The sequence below is a fragment of the Cavia porcellus genome, unplaced genomic scaffold (assembly GCF_034190915.1).
Source record: "Cavia porcellus strain 051 isolate PalLab524CR breed Dunkin Hartley unplaced genomic scaffold, mCavPor4.1 scaffold_1, whole genome shotgun sequence".
Taxonomy (NCBI): domain Eukaryota; kingdom Metazoa; phylum Chordata; class Mammalia; order Rodentia; family Caviidae; genus Cavia; species Cavia porcellus.
In genome coordinates this window covers 236783815-236801748 of record NW_026947484.1, presented here as the reverse complement: position 1 = coordinate 236801748, position 17934 = coordinate 236783815, and the positions used below count along the sequence as shown (strand labels likewise).

The 17934-nt window shown below is 43.5% G+C and overlaps 1 protein-coding gene across 2 annotated transcripts in view; it reads left to right on the top strand.

Annotated features, from left to right (window-relative positions):
* Positions 1-17636, top strand: part of Ubxn2a (UBX domain protein 2A) — a 28707-nt gene extending 11071 nt beyond the window's left edge. The window contains exons 3-7 of one of the 2 annotated variants that reach the window (XM_023566310.2): positions 1485-1640; positions 8729-8835; positions 9646-9783; positions 10965-11123; positions 13461-17636. In XM_023566310.2, coding sequence (XP_023422078.1) covers positions 1485-1640; positions 8729-8835; positions 9646-9783; positions 10965-11123; positions 13461-13653 — 753 coding nt within the window. In that variant the 3' untranslated portion in view covers positions 13654-17636. The remainder of the gene's footprint in view (positions 1-1484; positions 1641-8728; positions 8836-9645; positions 9784-10964; positions 11124-13460) is intronic. The other variant, XM_003472844.5, reaches the window with a different exon arrangement.
* The last annotated feature ends 298 nt before the right edge of the window (positions 17637-17934 follow it).

The window sequence follows — 17934 nt, the reverse complement described above, 5'->3', positions numbered from 1 at the left end:
TCATAAGGAAAGTAGGATTTCAGTGTAAACCCTTTAATTACATTTGGGCCAGTCTTACAAGGATGGTGGGAACTGTATTAGTCACTTTTCTCCTTGCTAGAACAAAAAAATCCAGCACTCACAATTTAAAAGAAAAGAGGGTTGTCTTGGCTTATGAGCGTTTGAGGTTTTAGTTGATAGGCTGGCTCTGGGAAGGAAGGGCATCGTGGAAGAGCATGGGTAGAAAAGGGAAGGGCCGCGCACCCCATTGTAGCTAGGAATCAGAGAAGGGAGTAGCAGGGCGAAAGGTAAACCCTCGCTGTGCCTGCTGCTACCCCCAGCTTCACCCAGACCCCAGCCTCCTAAGCACAGAGCTCTGAACTCTTGAGAGGATTAACAGTGCCAAGTGTGATGTCCCCGTGATCCAGTCACTTTCCTGAAGCCCATCCTCTGAACATACACAAACACACACAAGTTTTTCAAACCAGGTGTGGTGGTGCCTGCCAGTAATGTCATCATTCTGGGAGGCTGAAATAAGAGCATCACAAGCTAGAGCGTGAGCTGGGTAGTTTAGGAACCTGGCAAAGTAAAAGATAAGAGATAAAAGGGCACTGGAGATCCAGTTCCCAGTGCTGGAAAAATAAAAAATAAAAAAAGAGGCCAGGCATAGTGGCACACATCTGTCATCCCAGCACTTGGGAGGTTGAAGCAGGAAGATCACTGCCAGTTTGAGACCAGCCTGAGCTACAAAATGAGTTCAAGGCCAACCTGAACTACACAATGAAACTGTCTCAAAAAGACGAAAAGAAAGACAGTTGTAGTTGTTCATTGCTGTTGTATAGGAAAACCTTTTGTGTTTTTTTTTCTTTTCTTTTCCTTTTTTTTAAACTTTTTTGCAGTACTGGGAATTGAGTCCATGAATACTCTACCCTAAGCTATAGCTCTTCTAATTTTTTTTTTAATCGTAGACAGGGTCTTGCTAAATTGTCCAGATTGGCTTCAAATTTGCCATCTTCCTGCTTCAGCTTCACAAGAATTCCAGGCATTCATCCCTATGCCTGTCTCATTCTTTAGTACTTTGATATTTTCTGCATGACTTAAAATCAGCCAGAAACATTTAATAGTAAACAAAATCTTAGATAATAGTTCTCAGATGATGAAATATAAATACAAAAATAGTGGTAGAGTATTAAACCACTATACCTAACATAATCAGCAGAAAATCTCAATCTGAAATATGGAGAGATCAAAAATACTATTTTTGATACTTTGGGGTTGGCATCTTATGATACAGACCCCCCACGGCGCAGAGGCCAGCCTGCTCAGCACAGCATTGTCCCAGCCACGTGTCAGCAGAGGAAAGGGGATGCCGGGAAGGGCAGTGTCCGCTCCTCAGCAGAGCGCTGGAGCAACAGGCACAGCAGGCAGGGGTGGGGGCACCATCCATCCCAATGTCCCGTAGAAGAACTGATGTAAATTGTTATACAACTGACAGTGGCCCTTAGTTTTATTTTTTGTTTAGGGTTTGCGAAGCAGGATCTGACAATCAACCACTTGATGACAATCAGCAAAGGAATTGTGAATATTTTGTGGATAGCCTTTTTGAGGAGGCTCAGAAGGTTGGAGCCAAGTGCTTATCTCCCACTGAACAGAAGAAACAGGTAAGAGTATAGTGTTGCTTTTCTCTTCCAGGATCTCAAAAGTGGAACTTGTGTTTTTGGTTTTTTTTTTGAGGCAGGATCCGTCCGAGTTTCAGGCTGGCCTTGAACTCACTTTGTAGCCCAGGCTGGCCTCGAACACACAGTGATCCTCCTGCCTCAGCCTCTTGAGAGCTGGGATCACAGACATGTGCCACCAAACCCAGCCTAAATTCAGAACTTTAGAAGGTCCGTGAGGTCAAAACTTTTTTCATAATGCTAAAAACACTTGCCATTGTCAGTGTTGACCTGGAATAGGGACTGCAGAAACTGGTGAGTACAACTTCAGACATTCCGGCAGGAGCACACTGAACTAGCAGGCATTCCATGGTGTGCTTGCGCTTGCATGGAGATATGCAAGCCAGTGTCCGAGAGGAACAGCTGGGTGGAGCAGGACGGTGGAGCAGGGCTGCTGTTGCTGCTGTTGTTTATTAGGTCCCAGGCCACCGACACAGCCTCACTGTGGATGAAGCAGACGTAGCATTTGCCCAGGACACAGAGACGCTTGAGGGGAAGCCCAGTTGTTTGAGGCAGAAACTGAACTTTTTCTTGGCAGTTTTTACATGAGAGAATGATTTACACCTAGCCTGTGGTTTACTCAGACTTGGATATTTCATGTTCCTGGCTACACTTTAAAGAAAACAACCTACAGATTTATTGCATACAATAAAATTTTACTTAACCACCATTTTTAATGAAAATAAAGATTTTGAAGAATTGCCACCATGTACTTGACAGCTTCCCAAATTTGAAAAATTTCTTGATGAGATCAGTGTCATTTTAGTGGATATAATTTTTTATTGCTGGGGATATAGCTCAGTGGCATAAGTGCCTGCCTTGCCAGTGCAAGGTCCTGAGTACATTTGTATGTATATAATTTTTTATTGTATAATGAAACGTACCAATATTTGGACAGTTCACATAATTTGGAGAACCTGTGTTTTCCTACTGATGACAAATGTGGTTTTGTAAACTCATGTTTGAGAAAAGGTTGAAGTGTCACACATAATGAAGAATTTTAATGCAGCAATAATATGAAAAGGTCATGGATGCTTTCCAATTTTACACTCAGATTCTTTGTTGCTTTTTGTTTTTCACGTTTGTTTGTTTTTGAGTTTCCACGTATGTCATACAAGTTGGCCTTGAACTCACTATGTAGCCCACGTTGACCTCAAACTCATGATTCCTCCTGCCTCAGCCTCCCAAGTGCTGGGGTCACAGGCATGCACTGTCACACCCACCTCAAGCATGTCCATCCTGACAGCCTATGTGGAGATTGTGGCAGGGTCTTTGAATAGCCTTGGTAGGAGAGTGTGTGCGTAGACTGTCCTCCACTGGTCAGTGTGCAGCATACCCACCTGGCCACACCCTGTAGCCAAGTCACCTTCTCACCCAGATACCATAGTCTGAGCTGTTTGGTTTCTCCTGAGAGGCAACATGCAGACACTGGCCTTCTTTCTCAAGTAGGGTGATTGCCCTCTATCAGAATCATCCTGTTCTTTTTTATTTTTTTTTATTTTAAAGAGAATAAAACCAGGGCTGGGGATTTAGCTCAGTGGCATAAGCGCCTGTCTGGCAAGAGTGAGGTTGTGAGTTCAATCCCCAGTACAAAAAAAAAAAAAAGAAAAGAAAGAGAATAAAACCAAACAAAATGAAACAGAACAAAGCCAATCAAAACCATGAAAATGATATAGGACTTCAAAACAAGATACTAGGATATAGCAATGGCTATCATATTGCCTCTTCTTACCTGCAGAATAGCTGCTCATATCATCAGATGTAATAAAATCAAACAGAATAAACCAAACCAGGGAAATCATGCTGGGGTTGGGAGGAATAACAAGAAGCCAATTTGCCCTTCCTGTGAGCTAGCACATGCCACACAGAACCTAGGAAAAAAAAAAAAAGCCAATTCGCCTTTCCCATGAGTCAGCTGGCACCCAGGCTGGGAGGCAAGAACACCCTATCCCACCACCATGCCGCAAGCCACCGGCTGATTCTGAGGACAGGCTGAGTTGATAGTAACTGAGGTATCAAACCAACTTAATGCTTTTATTGCTTGACTGAGTTTGCAGGCCTACAGCTGGTGGTCTGAGTATCTTTTAGGGTAACAGTATGCAATATAGTAAATATGTGGGATTTCCTTCTGCCTTGTTTTTGAAATCCAGTATTGTTCTCACTTTTGTTGTTGTTGTTTCATTGTGTTGTTTTGTTTTATTTCTTATCTTTTGGAGACAGGGTCTCACTGTGCAGTTCAGGCTGGCCTTGAGCTCACTTTGTAGCCCAGGCTGGTCTCGAACTCACAACTACCCTCCTGCCTCAGCCTCCAGAGTGCTGGGATTACAGGCGTGAGCCACCATGCCCAGCATCACTGTATTGTTTTGTTTTATTTAGTGCTATATTTTGACTGGTTTTGTTCTGTTTGGTTTTGTTTGATTTTAGTATGTCTGGTGTATGGGCAGCAGTTTTGGAGATGACAAGAGACATTGTGGTAGCCATTGTTGATTTCCTGTTATCTTGTTTTGAAGTCCTGTATTGCTTTCATTGTTTTGTTCTGATTGGCTTTATTCGGTTTGGTTTGGTTTGGTTTGGTTTGGTTTGGTTTGAGTCTCTTTAAAATAAAATTAAAAAAAAATAAAATACAGGACTTTGAAACAAGATAACAGGCGATTAACACCTATTTTTAGACATTTCCACCCCTCTCACTTTCACAATATCTATTTTACTTTTGTTTTTGTACTGGGCTTTGAACTAACTCTATTTTACATTTTGGATCCTACTAGCTCCCTCAATATTTTATATAGGGACAAGAGAATGTCCACCCATATGAGTCCAAACTATTTCACCCATGAGTGTGATCTCAAGTTCCATCCATTTATCTATGAGAGCCTCAAGATCATCCTTCTTTGGGGCTGAGTAGCTTTCCATTGTATAAAAATGTCATACCTTATCCATTCTGCAGTTGATGGGCGAGTTACCCCTGCTTAGTTCTGGGTCCCCGTTGCATGGGACATTGTCTTCTCTCCTACAGATTTCAGTCTGTGAATTTCCTTTCGAGTCAAATGTGTTTCTTGTGTAAAGCATATTGATGGAGCCTGTCTCCTGATCCACTCTCTCTGTGTTGTTTTTTATTGAGGCCATTATTAATGGTTACAATTGACACACATTGCCTTGTCTCTGCCGTGCTGTCCTCCGCCTGTTGGCCCCCCACTTTTCCCCTCTATTGGACTGCCTGTCCTCCTCAGCAGTCCCCCTGTGCCACTGTTCTTGGAACCACAATCATCTTTATCTCTCTCTGGAATGTCCTTGAGCACTCTCCACAGGGTTGGTTTGGTGGTCTCGAATTCCTCACGTTGTTCTTTGTCCTGGAAGTTGTTCTTTATCTTGTTTCTTCATTGATTTTTTTTTTCTCCATTAATTTTGAAAGATAGTTTTACTGGGTAGATCAATCTGAGTTGAAAGTAGTTTTCTTTCAGGATTTGAAACACTTCACTCAAGCAGGGCGTGGTGGCTCACACATGTAATCCCAGCACTCTGGAGGCTGAGGCAGGAGGGTAGTTGTGAGTTCGAGACCAGCCTGGGCTACAAAGTGAGCTCAAGGCCAGCCTGAACTGCACAGCGAGACCCTGTCTCAAAAAGACAGGAAAAAAAAAAAAAAAAACCAAAAAAAAAAAACACTTCACTCCAAGCTCTCCTTGACTTGATTTGGGTTGATAAGTCTGTCATGATTCTGGTAGTTTTTCCTTTATAAGTAGTAATCTGTTTCTTTTCTCTGACAGACTTTAATATTCTGTTCTTGTGCTGAATGTCTGGGATTTTGGTTATTATATGTCTGGATGTAGATTTATTTTGGTATGGCTAGCTGGAAAGCTATATGCCTCACTTGTCTAGATGTCAGGTCATTTTCCCATGCTTTGGGAGTTTTCTGCTTTGGTATTTTTTATGCCATTGTGTGGACTCCTGTTTCTTCGCTGACACCTATCAGTCTTAAATTATTATTGTTATTTGCATCACTTGCAGCCGTTGAATTGCTGTTTCCTGGTTCCATGTTATTTTTAGGAGATGTTTCATTTCATGATCACTAGCTGCAATTCTGTCTTCCAGGTCTGAAAGTCATGTCTTTAATTTCTTTCAAGCAGTTTTGTCAGCTTTCAATGGAGTTTTTAATTTTCTGAATATCTCTTTGAATGTTTTATGCATGGTAATTCTTTCCTACATTGCTCATTGAAGTTTCCTGTCATTTTCCTATGCTCCTGTTTATCTACATCTTCTTTATATGCTCAGCAGTTCTTTCATTGTTTGTCATTTCTTCACTGACCTGAGATACTATTTCTGATTTGATTAGTTTTGTAGGCTCATAGAGTTATCCTTTCAGAAATTTCAGGTACGTGGCTTCTAATTTCTTCCATGTCGGTGTCTCCCAGACTTGTTCTGTGTGAGCTGGAGGTCTGAGATTGCCTTTTGCACATTCGTCTTCACATTTTCCTGGGTCCTTCTGGACGAGCCAGTTGTGGGGTCCCAGCTGCTTCCCACTTGGCTGTCTACCCTCCAGGTACCTGGGGTTCTCCCGCCCTAGATCCCCGGGAAGTGGTGGGGCACAAGGCAGGGCATCCAGACATGCACAGCTGACTGAGACGCCTCCAGTGGTGGCAGGTGTGCGGGGGCTTGGCTGACTACATCTCCCCGCCCACTCTAGTTACCAGTTCCCGGTGGTGGCCAGCGGGCCCCAGGGTGTGTGGCCGGTCCTGTGAAAAGAACACCTCAGGGAACAAATGGGTTAAACCCTTGCAAGGCTTAATTTGCCTGAGTTTGAGATTTGTGATTCTGATATGTGAGCCTTCACACCATGTTTCCTCCCTTCAGGAGTTTAGGGTTTGCTGGGGATGTAGCTCAGCAGCACAGTGCCTGCCTGGAAAGCGTGAAGTCATGAGTTTGATTCCTGGTACCAGAAAACAAAAAGGTTTTAAAATCTTCCCTTGAGCCTGATTTTTTTTCTTTTTGTATCAGGGATCAAACTCACAACCTTGTGCTTGCCAAGCAGGCGCATGTGCCACTGAGCTAAGTACCCAGCCCTAGCCTGGTGTTCCTATGTATCGTCATTCAAGTCTTTTCAAATTCATTCAAACCAGAAATGTTCTTTACCATTTGGGGACAGTTTTTACTGTCTGTTGTCTGTCTGTTTTTTGAGACTGGGTCTCACTTTGTACTTTAGTCTGGCCTTAAACTCACTTTGTACTCCCAGCCATCCTCTGCCTCAGCCTCTCAAGTGCTGGGATTATAGGCACATAGCACCACACCCAAAGGAGGGCATTTCTCTTATTACAGTTTTGCTGTCAGGGCCCTTTGTCGAAATGGTCTTCTTTAGATGTTGGACCTCTTGGATTGAGTGTCCTAATTATTTTTACCTTTATTTTCTGCTTTGTTTTTACTTTAATTGGAGTATTTTTTCAACCTTATATTCCTTCCTTTAATTTTTTTTATGTTCAATTTCTAGGAATTTTTGTTCCCTGAATCTTTGCTACCCATTGTCTTTCAAACACCATCTTCTCTTACCCGAACATATTAATGATCATTTTGGAGGATTTGTTTTGAAGTTTCTCCTTTTTTTTTTTTTTTTTTTTTTTTTTTGTACCAGGTATTGAACTCACAACCTTACACTTGCCAGGCAGGCGCTTGTGCTGCTGAGCTAAATCCCTGGATCCTCTTTTCCTTAATGTCCTTTTTTTTTTTTTCCTTTTTAACCTAATACTGGAGACTGAACACAGCTACATTTGCAACCTTTTAATGTTTTTTTGGTTGAAGCAGGGTCTTGTTAAGCTGCTTGGTCTGGGATGAATTTTGATCTGCCTGCCTCAGCTTCTCATAGTGCTACAATACAGGTGTGATTGATCACACCCATCTCCTGTCTCTTGTGTTGTTTTGTTTTGTTTTTCCTCTGTATTTTTTTTTCCCACATTGCTGCTCTTTTTTTTTTTTTTTTTTTTTGGTACCAGGAATCAAACTCAGGGCCACACACTTGCAAGGCAGGCGCTTAGGCCTTCCAGATTGCTTTTGATCCATGTCTAGTTGAATCTGTGCTAGGGCACCTGGAGTACAGAGTCCCAGTGTTGATGCTGCTATTGTGGTGACTTTTCGGGACCCCTCTCAGGAGCCGTCTGTTAACAGTAGGCACTGGCACCGTCCGCTGACAGATGACTGACTGTCAGAAGCAGAGATGGCTTCTGGCCTTCTGTCTCCGTAGACAGTTTCCAGTCAGTCCTCTGGGTGTGGCCTGTGGCAGCCCTGCTCTGAGCTGACTGGCAGCTTCTGCCCTGCCGCAGAGGCTCATCGTGCTCCTTCAGAGAGGAGTGAACACGGGTTGTTCCCTCGAGCTGAAGACTGGAGCGCTGAGCTGAGCGCGGAAGAACCTGGCGTTGGTGTCCTGTCTGCAGGAATACCCGCTCATTAGTCACTATGTTTTTCTCTGGTATATCTGGTTGTTTTGTTTTGTTTTGTGGTACTGGGAATTGAGCCCAGCAAATATTTTACACTGAAGTTCCCTGTTATACATAAAGTAACTGGGGATATAGTTCCGCAGCACAGTGCCCACCTGGCCTGGCAAACGTGAGGTCTTGAGTTTGATTTCTGGTACCAAAAAAAAAAACATAAAATATATAGTAACAGAAAAAATTTTCAAAGGATTCTTTTTGAGGGTCTCTGTTTAGTTCACACTGGCCGTGAACTCACTATGTAGGTTAGGTTGACCTTAAACTCACAGTGGCCTTCCTGCCTCAGCCTCCCAGGTACTGGGATTACAGACATGCATCAGGACACCTGTTGTTCAAGGGTCAAAGACCTTGGCACAAGGGCATGCACATGTGTTTCAATGGAATTGAACCCAGGGAGTTGGCATGAGCTACACCTCCGGGTTGGGCTAGAACTTGAGGCCCTCCTGCCTCAGCCTTCAGAGTGCCAGAATGACAGGTATACCCACTCCACCTATCTTTAAAGGACTTTTCATCTTCTACTATTACATTTTATTAGCATAATACAATTTTTTTATTACTTTGCAGGTAGATGTAAGTATAAAATTATGGAAAAATGGATTTACAGTCAACGATGATTTCAGAAGTTATTCTGATGGTGCAAGTCAGCAGTTTCTGAACTCCATCCGAAAGGGGTAAGCAGGCTGCATGGGGAGCGTGTGTGAGGCACGTTTTATTGTCCTTTGTTCTGATCTTTTTTTTTTTTTTTGGGTCTTTTTCGTTTTTATCGGTAGTGGGGATCGAACTCACGACTGCCTGCTTGCAAGGCAGGCACTTATGCCGTTGAGCTAAATCCCCAGCCCCTGTTCTGATCTTTTGTAATGTGGATCACATACTCCTACACATTCGTGCACTTTTTTGTTTGTAAATTCGCATCTGTCGTATTTCTGGTGGTACTGGGGGTTTAACTGTCCCCAGGCCATTTTTACTTTGAGACAGTGCCTCACTAAATTGTTAAGTTGCCCAGGCTGAGCTCACATATGTAATTGTCCTGTTTCAGCCTCTTAGAGGGTTGGGGTCACAGGTTTAGATGAGTTTTTTTTTTTTCCCTTTGGTCTTTTTGAGACAGGGTCTCGCTATGCAGTTCTGGCTGGTCTTGAGCTCACTTTTTAGCCCAGGCTAGTCTCGAATTTGCAAGGATCCTCCTGCCTCAGCCTCTTGAGTGCTGGGATTACAGGCCTGAGCTGCCACGCCCGGCAAATTTATGATCTTAAGAGTGATTTTCCATCTTTGGATTGTTTATGCTATTCATACTACTTGCCTGTAGTATTTTAATTACATGTAGTTATTTCCCTGTAGAGAATACTGTATGTAGAGTATACATACAAATACTTTTTATTTGTATGTATTTACACGTATTATCCAATGCTTTTTGCATACAAAATGTCTTTGTAGGACAGAAAAAATATTGAGAGCTGTATCCTCTTATTTCCCTCCCTTCCAAGGGAACTACCTTCAGAATTACAGGGAGCTTTTGATAAAGAGGAGGTAGACGTGAAAGTTGAAGATAAGAAGAATGAAGTGTGTGTGTCCACGAAGCCTGCCTTCCAGCCCTTCTCGGGGCAGGGGCACAGACTGGGCAGGTGAGTGCAGACCTCATCTGGGCGCTTCCTGAGCAGAGACCTGACTGATGTTTCAGCCGTCATCCGTTTTTTTTAACTTTTTTTTTCTTTTTTGAGACAAGGTCTCACTGTGTGCGCAGGCTGGCCTTGAAGTTGCAGTCATCTTTTTGCCTCAGCGCCTTGCGTGCTGGAATTCCAGGCATGCCACCGCACACACTCCAAATAAGAGTTTTTAAATATTTGGGTTGGTTTGGGGTTTTTTTTTTTGTTTTTGGTACCGGGACTGAACCCAGGACCTTGCGCTTTTCAGGTAGGTGTTTTTGCCACTGAGCTAAATCCCCAACCCTTGATGTTATTTTTTATGAAGAGTCTTAAGTCATACTTACCTTTGTGTATATTAACATATGCCACCAGTAATCATGTAAGTTTCATTTGCTTTGTTTTGTTTTGTTTCGTTTTTATTAGATAGCAAGGCTTGACCTATCAGTAGCAGAAGTCTTTATATTGGTTTTTTGAGATGGGGGTCTCACTGTGTGGTTCAGGTTGGTCTTGAGTTTACCCTGTAGGCCAAGCTGGCCTCCAACTGTGATCCTCCTGCCTCAGCCTTTCAAGTGCTGAGATCACAGGCATGTGCCACCAACCCAGCTCAAAATCTTGAATTATTTTCATGTTTTTCCATCTCTTTCTACCTAACAACATATTGTAACAGAGTATGGAGGAATGAGATCACTTCGCTTTTTGTGAATTTTAGTTATCAAAGTTGGCAAGGTGCATACATATTCACCCATTTATTAAAAAATGTTGTCATGTGTCTTTCAAAAAACGTGGTTTCTTTTCTTTATAACCCAACAGCTAATCTGTATATAGAGAGCTGGTAATTTCTTTTAGAGACTTTTCTTGGGCAGTAAGTAAAGCTAAAAGTGTGTAGATCTTTCAACTTTTACAAAATTTTTCTGTGAAGCAGTATTTAAATAACACTAGGAACAGTTTTACTCTCTAAGCTTACAAATTATGAATATGCAAAATCTTGTTAGCTACTTAGAACCATCATATATTGGGGATGTAATGAATGTCTGTTATTATTGAGCAAATAGTTGTGATGTACAGTCATCAAAAGTTACATTTAGTATAACTTTTTTTTTAGTGTAACATTTTTAGAATGGTAAAAAGTGTGTCTAACTTTATTATCTGGATTTTCTTAGTGCCACACCAAAAATTGTTTCTAAAACAAAGACTGTTGAAGTTGAAAGTAAAAATAATTTGTCTGCTGTTGCACTGAATAACTTGGAGCCCATCACTAACGTACAGATCTGGCTAGCCAATGGGGAAAGGGTCATCCAGAAATTTAATGTTTCTCATAGGTAAGTACTCTGTTTTAATATTCGTCTGACACTTTTTAAAGTTTAAAATGTTGATGCTTCTTTTAAATTTATTGGACACTAGTTCTTAGGATGAATGAAGGGCTGGGTGTGGTAGCGCAGGGCTAGAGTCCCAGCCCTTGGGAGGCTGAGCCAGGAGGGTCATCACTTGGAGTTCAGTGCCAGCCTGGGCTACAAAGCCAGTCTGAACTGCATAATGAGACCTTGTCTCAAAAGGACAAAAAAGAACAATGAAGCAGCTTGGTGGTGGGGCACACCTGTAACCGCAGCTCTTAGGAGGCTGAGGCAATGGGATTATCACGATTTCAAGGCCAGCCTGAACAGTATAGCGAGGTGTCTCCAAAAAAGAAAGCAGATTTTTTTTTTTTTTTTAATCTTTTTGAGACAGGACTTCAGTTCAAACTGGCTGGCCACACTCCCAGGAATCCTCCTGTCTCAGCCTCCTGAGTACTGACATTACAGGTGTTCACTACCATACCAGACAAGACCGTGTCTCAAAAACAATAACAAAAAAGCATTCTATTCCTCTGTTAGATGCACTAAAATAATAAAAACAAGAGAGCTATTGAAAAATTTGAGTGTTTAATTCTACTACTCAAAAATAGAATTATTAGATTGCTACATATTTAATGTTTTATCTCTCATAAAAGTATGCTTTTTTTTTTTTTACTGGGCTGAACAATGTGGTTAAAAAAGAGACTTCTCAGCTCAAAACATCCTCCTGCCTCAGCCTTCTAAGGTAGCTAGCAGTTCAGGATGACTTTGAACTTACTATGTAGCCCAGGCTGTCCTGTAACTCCCAGTGACCCTCTTGCCTCAGCTTCTGAATGCTGGGAGTACAGGCATGCACCACTTGCCCGGCTAGTGAGCACTTTTAAAAGAGATTAATACCAGACTGGGAGGGTAGCTCAGTGGTCCAGTGCTTGCTAGCGCGTGGGAGGCCTTAGATTTGATCTCCAGAAAGAAGGAGGATTTCACATCAGCAGTACACGTGATGGGAGGTCCTTGCATGGCAGTCAAGCATGTTGATGACTGAACCAAAAGTGACTCAGCGGATGAGTCTGCCTCAGGTGCAGGTGTTATAGGTGGTCCACTTAGATTTTCCGTTTCACTGGAGTGCATGAGTGATTTGATAGATGTTTGTGAAATTAAGTCAAAGTATTCTCTCAAAAAATACAGAAATTCTAAGTGTTAAGAAAATATATTGCCATAGTCTAGGTTTTGTTTTGTTTGTTTTGTTTTTGGTTTGGTTTGGTTTTTGAGATAAGGTCTTGTCTGTAGTCCAGGCCGGCCTCAAACACTGAGATGACAGGCATGGGCCACCTCACTTTTACATAGACTTTAAAAAACTTTAGTAGTGCATAAAACAGTGATGTGTCTTAAAATTAATGGCAGCCTAGTTTTGATCCTCTGTGCACAGTCCCTCTTTCAGTGTGGCCAACACCATGGTGAGCGGGATGCTGAGCGGGATGCTGAGCTCCAGTGAGGCTTGCAGGCGCTTCCTTAGCTCCAGGGGTTAGCGCTGCGTTCCTCATCCTCACCGAAGTGCTGTCTGCTCTGTGTGAGCAGTTTTCCTCATTGGAAGCGAGGCGCACACAGCATAACCTGCTGTTAAGACATACCCCTGCCCGCCGGGCCTGGTGGTCCATGCCTGTAGTCCCAGTCCTTGGGAGGCTGAGGCAGGGGCGCTCTGCAAGTTGAAGGGCAGCCTGGGCTACAAAGTGAGTTCAAGGCCAGCCTGAACTGCCTGGTGAGGGCCTGTTTGTAAAAGACAAAAACAAAAAAAAGAGCTGCACTGTTCTGTGGAGGATCATCAGTTGGACTGTTTGTGTTGCACTCAGAGGTAGATACGTAAATATTGTATTACAGCAAATCTCAGACTGGGCATGGTGGCTCACACCTGTAATCCCTGCACTCAGGGCGGCTGAGTCAGGAGGGTTACAAATTCCAGTCCAGTACCAGTTTTAACAAGACCTTGTTTCAAAAACCAAACAAATAAAGAGGGCTAGAAATGCATCTCAGTTGAAAGGCCTGGGTTCAATCCACAGTGAACCCCTCCCCCGGAAAAGGGCGAGGGTGATGGGTGAGGCCTTGTGTGGTGGCACATGCCTGTGTTCCCAGCATTCAGGAGGCGGAGGCGGAAGGATTGCGGGGAGCTGCAGTTTAAGGCCAGCCTGGGCTACATAGCGAGATTGTGTCTCACAAAGAAAAAGAAACACGGGACTCGGCCGCGGGATGGCCTGGCTGCTGTGCTTTCGCGTGAATGTGCCTCACGCTGTCACTGTGGGAGTTACATGGGAAGTACGCGCTGCTTTACAGGGTGAGTCACATCCGAGACTTCATTGAGAAGCACCACGGGTCTCAGACAGCGCCGCCCTTCTCCCTGGCCACCGCGCTGCCCTTCCTCAGATCACTGGACGACACGCTCACCCTGGAAGAAGCCGACCTGCGGAACGCTGTGGTCATTCAGAGACCCCGGATTTCCGCCCAGCCCCTCGGGGAGCACTCGTAGCGCTGGTGCTGAGCCGGGAAGGGCAGGAGCGTGGGGAACTGGGGGTGCCTGCTCAGAAGGGGCGCCGGGGGAGGCAGGTGTGCGGACCGCGGGTCTAGGGGGTTTATTCTTCCCCACCGAGAAGTCACGGTGACGAGAAGCTACATTTTCACATTGTTTTCCAAAAACTGCTCAGAAAAAAAAATAGACTTATTTTCAAAATACCAGGTAGTCAACATAAAATAAATATGTTTTAGAATTTTAATAAGGGCCAGATGATATTATGCAGGTTAAAAGCTTCAGTGTAATTATTCTGTACTTCAGACATAATCAGAAGTCTGGGATGAGCTGAGTATGGTGGTGCACGCCTGTCTGTACGGTGAGGTCAAGGCCAGCCTGGGCACATGGCAAGGTTCTGTCCCAAAACAAGACAGAAGCTAGGATGACCTGTTCTTACCTTCGCTGTGTCTAACCTCAGAGAATTCTCAGTTTTCACTCTGTGCAGGGAAGATGTATTCACATATTTATTGGTACCAGTTTATAAGTTGTATCTTCACTTAGGAGTAAAATTGCTCAGTTTAGAGTCATGTCAGCATTATCTGCCTACTCACCTTCCTATACTTTCTAAACTTAAAAAGAAATAATAATTCTCTCCAGGAACCCAAATTCATTGGTTCCCTCAGCACCTGAAAATTAGAAGTTTGTTTTTAGCTGGCATTTGGGATTAGCCGTGCACCTGCTACTGTTCACTTAGAATATGAGAGTTGAGCTCTGTGTTCACTAAAGGAGTATGCGTCCTGATGAGCCAAGGAAAGCATGCTTTGTGTATTAGGCTTTTAACACACCCAGCTGTATTCAAGTATCTCAGTTAGACCAAGGGTCCACTCTTAGCCGAGTGTGGTGGTGCACACCTGTGATCCCAGCACTTGGGAGGCTGAGCAGGAGGATCAAAGTGAATTTGAGGCAGCCTGAACTTAATAGCAAGAACCTGTCTCAAAACAACAGCAACAGCAACAACAACAACAAAAAAAACTCTTGGAAATAAGCTTAAGGAGCTATTTTGCAAAAGATCTGTTCAGTCAGATTAAAAATAAAGTATACATTGAGTCTGGCAAGAATTATGTGGCATAAAAAACAGTAATGCTCATGGGGTGTTGGACTATGCTGAAAAATTTGGGGGCTCAGAATCTTTTAGTGGGCAATATGTGAATATATATGCAAAATCCAAAGTTCTAAACTGTATTTGCTTTAGAATAGTAATTTTGCAAGCCAGGCATGGTGGCACATGCCCATAGTCCCAGCTGCCCATCAAGGCTTACGTGGGAGTGTCACTTGAGCCTAGAAATTCAGGGCCAGCATGGGCAACCCCTGGAGACCTGGTCTCTTACCCATGAACAGTGGTACCTCGGTTTTCGAGCTTAGTTCTCCCTGATTCTGGTCACAAACCAAACTGGTCAAGAAGCAAAGGTGAACACCAAACTTGACCTGAGTTAGGCTTGGTTCTCCTGCAGCTCCATTTTGCAAACAAAATTGTGGAAGGAAACATTTTTTCTTTTTTCTTTCTTTTCTTTTTCTTTCTTTTTTTTTTTTTTTTGGTGCGGGGAGTTGAACTCATGACCATAGTACTTGCCAGGCAGGTGTTTATGCCCTAAGTTAAATCCCCAGCCCCTCGGAAACAAATTTTTGAATCGAGGTACCACTGTACTTTCAAAACACAAGAATCTAGTAGGAAAAGTGGCATCGTGTTTTCTGCAGATATCTTTACTGAGAGTATGCCTGGGTTTTTACCTGCTTCTCCATTCACTGTGTGGCAGTGTCATGTCATGTAGGCCCTGGAAGACACCATTAAACTGCATTCAAGAGAGCGTGGAGCCGGACGTGTAACTCAGCAGCACAGTGCCTGCCTGGCAAGCATGAGGTCCTGAGTTTAATCCCCAGTACAAAAAAAGTAATGAGAAAAACCTGTGACCATCTATCACTCTGAAAAGGGTTTTAGCCTCCCGAGCCCCTGCATGGGTCTCAGGCCCTGCAGTAAGTCCCTGGGTCCTAGCCCATAAAGCAAAGAATGCTTCCCAGTGCCCCGAAAGCCCACGTGGGGGATCCCTTGGCAGACTTCAGAAACCCCTGTTCCTCTGCCGGCCCCAGCCTTCTGAGCCTCTGTGTCCGGAAACAGGAGTGCAAGGGAATCCTGTCACTCCTTGGGAGAGCCAGCCAGGAGCTGCCCCCCCCCCCCCAAAAGCAAGCCCACGTGCCTGGTCACTGGAAGACGCCACTGAAGTGGCGATGCTACCTCTAAGTCTGGCCTTGTCCCCTCCACTTCCCTTAGGCTGTGCCCCCAGCCTGCAGGAGCCCCAGCGGAACCAGTGCTTTGTCTGGTGCACAGATGAGGCGGGTGTGACATTTCAATGAGGATTTTCCTGCAGGCACGGGAACCCCGAGTGGGGCTCTGCTCATAACTAGGTGACCCAGCTCCCACCCCCACTGCTCTCAGTGCCTCCTTCCCTCACTGCCAGCCATCTCCGTGACGGGCTGGGAAGGAGGGGACACAGCGAGCCTTTCCCTCTGCCCTTTACCTCAGCAGTGATGGTCACATCTTTCTGATGCAGAAAGCAGCTTATGATGATTGTTAGTATGTGCCCAGGAACCTATGAAAATGTTTCATCTGCACCTATCATGAAGCATTTCTATTTGCAGTTATAATCAGTATGTGGTTCTCCCTGTGTGTCTAATAGCCTCTTACGAGTATTTCTGATACACTGACAGAAAAGCCTCCTTTGTTGCCAGTGCTGTAGTTCCAGCACTCAGGAGGCTGAGGCAGGAGAATTGCTGTGAGCTTGAGGCCAGCCTGGGCTGCATAGTGAGACCCTGTCTCAAAAAAGTAGGCAAAAAAAGCCACCTTTGCAGATTTTTCCAGTTCCCAGTGAGCCTGAACACACGAGGGAGGTTTCTTATGCATTCATGTAAAATACCGCATCCCAGCAAGGGGTCCCACAGAGAAGACCTGGCATCAGCAATAACCTTTATCTTTTTAACTGTGAGAACTTTCATTATTGTGAATAATATTCTCAAAGGTTTACTGAAAGGGTCATCGTTTGATAAAAGCTGTTTACTTGAGGCTGGGCATGGTGGTGCGTGCTTGTAATCCCAGCACTCAGAAGGCTGAGGCAGGAGGATCACTATGAGTTCAGGCCAGCCTGAGCTACAGGACAAAACTCTTTCTCCAGAAAAAAAGCTGTTTTGTTGAAAGTTTAAAAGTTGTAAAATTGTTAATTAAACATGTAGAATACATAATCCATGTTGACTTTGACAAACATGAACTGAATTTGCTAAGGGAACAAAAACTTGAAAATTAAGCAAACGTTGTAGGTGTGGAATACAGTTTGACCCAAGCTGTGTTTTACATCTGTCATCAATTCAAGTAATTAGGCCAGATGTAGTGACTGCATTTCTAATTTTACAAGTTCTGGCTTACTGGTTAAATTACCATGAATTATCAAAGTTAAAAATTGCCATGTTTTTCTCATTCAATATACGTTTCATGATGTGTATTGACAGTGTCCTATAATATACCCATTTATTTCAGTGCCTTATTTTGAATGCAATATTTTGCTAATGGTTAAAGAACTGCTCTCCGAAGGATGAACTACTTTTCATTAAAAGGATCTGTGAAATAATTTACATTTATGAAATAGTTATTTGTGGCTATATTTGTAATTTTTATTTGACTCAGTGTGAGAATCAACAAATGTTTATTAAGTGCTTTTGTTTTAATCAACATTACCTTCATTTAATACTCAGAAATGTAAAAGTGGGTTTTTTTTTAAGAACCAGCTTCTGTGGTCCTATGGTCGCATTTATAGTTTAAATCATCATTTGTGTCCCAAGCAGAGCCAGTGTATAGACTTGTCAGTGGGGTTTATTCCTTTGTTCTGTGTTCCAGCAGACAAACCATTTATGTAAAATTAAAGGAAAAAAAGGTCATCACATTAAACCCTCAAATAGAAGTGGCTTATTGGGTTCACTGACATTGGGCTCTTTGTTTTAAAGATGGTGGGTTTTGCACATGAAGTCATGGTAGAAATTTATGAAATGCAGATGTGCTAATGTGCTCCTTAAGTCTCCAGTGACCACATTCAGGGACAGTCACTGTCCCCCTTGACAGAGGTTATGTGGTGTGTGCCATGGTTGGGGTTTTGTGGGTCTCCAGCCCACTCAGTCCTGAGCCTGTGCTACCAGCAAGAAGTGGTAAAAAGATCAGAATTGGGGTCTGGTGGGAAGATGGAGGTACTGAGGGCTGTATCT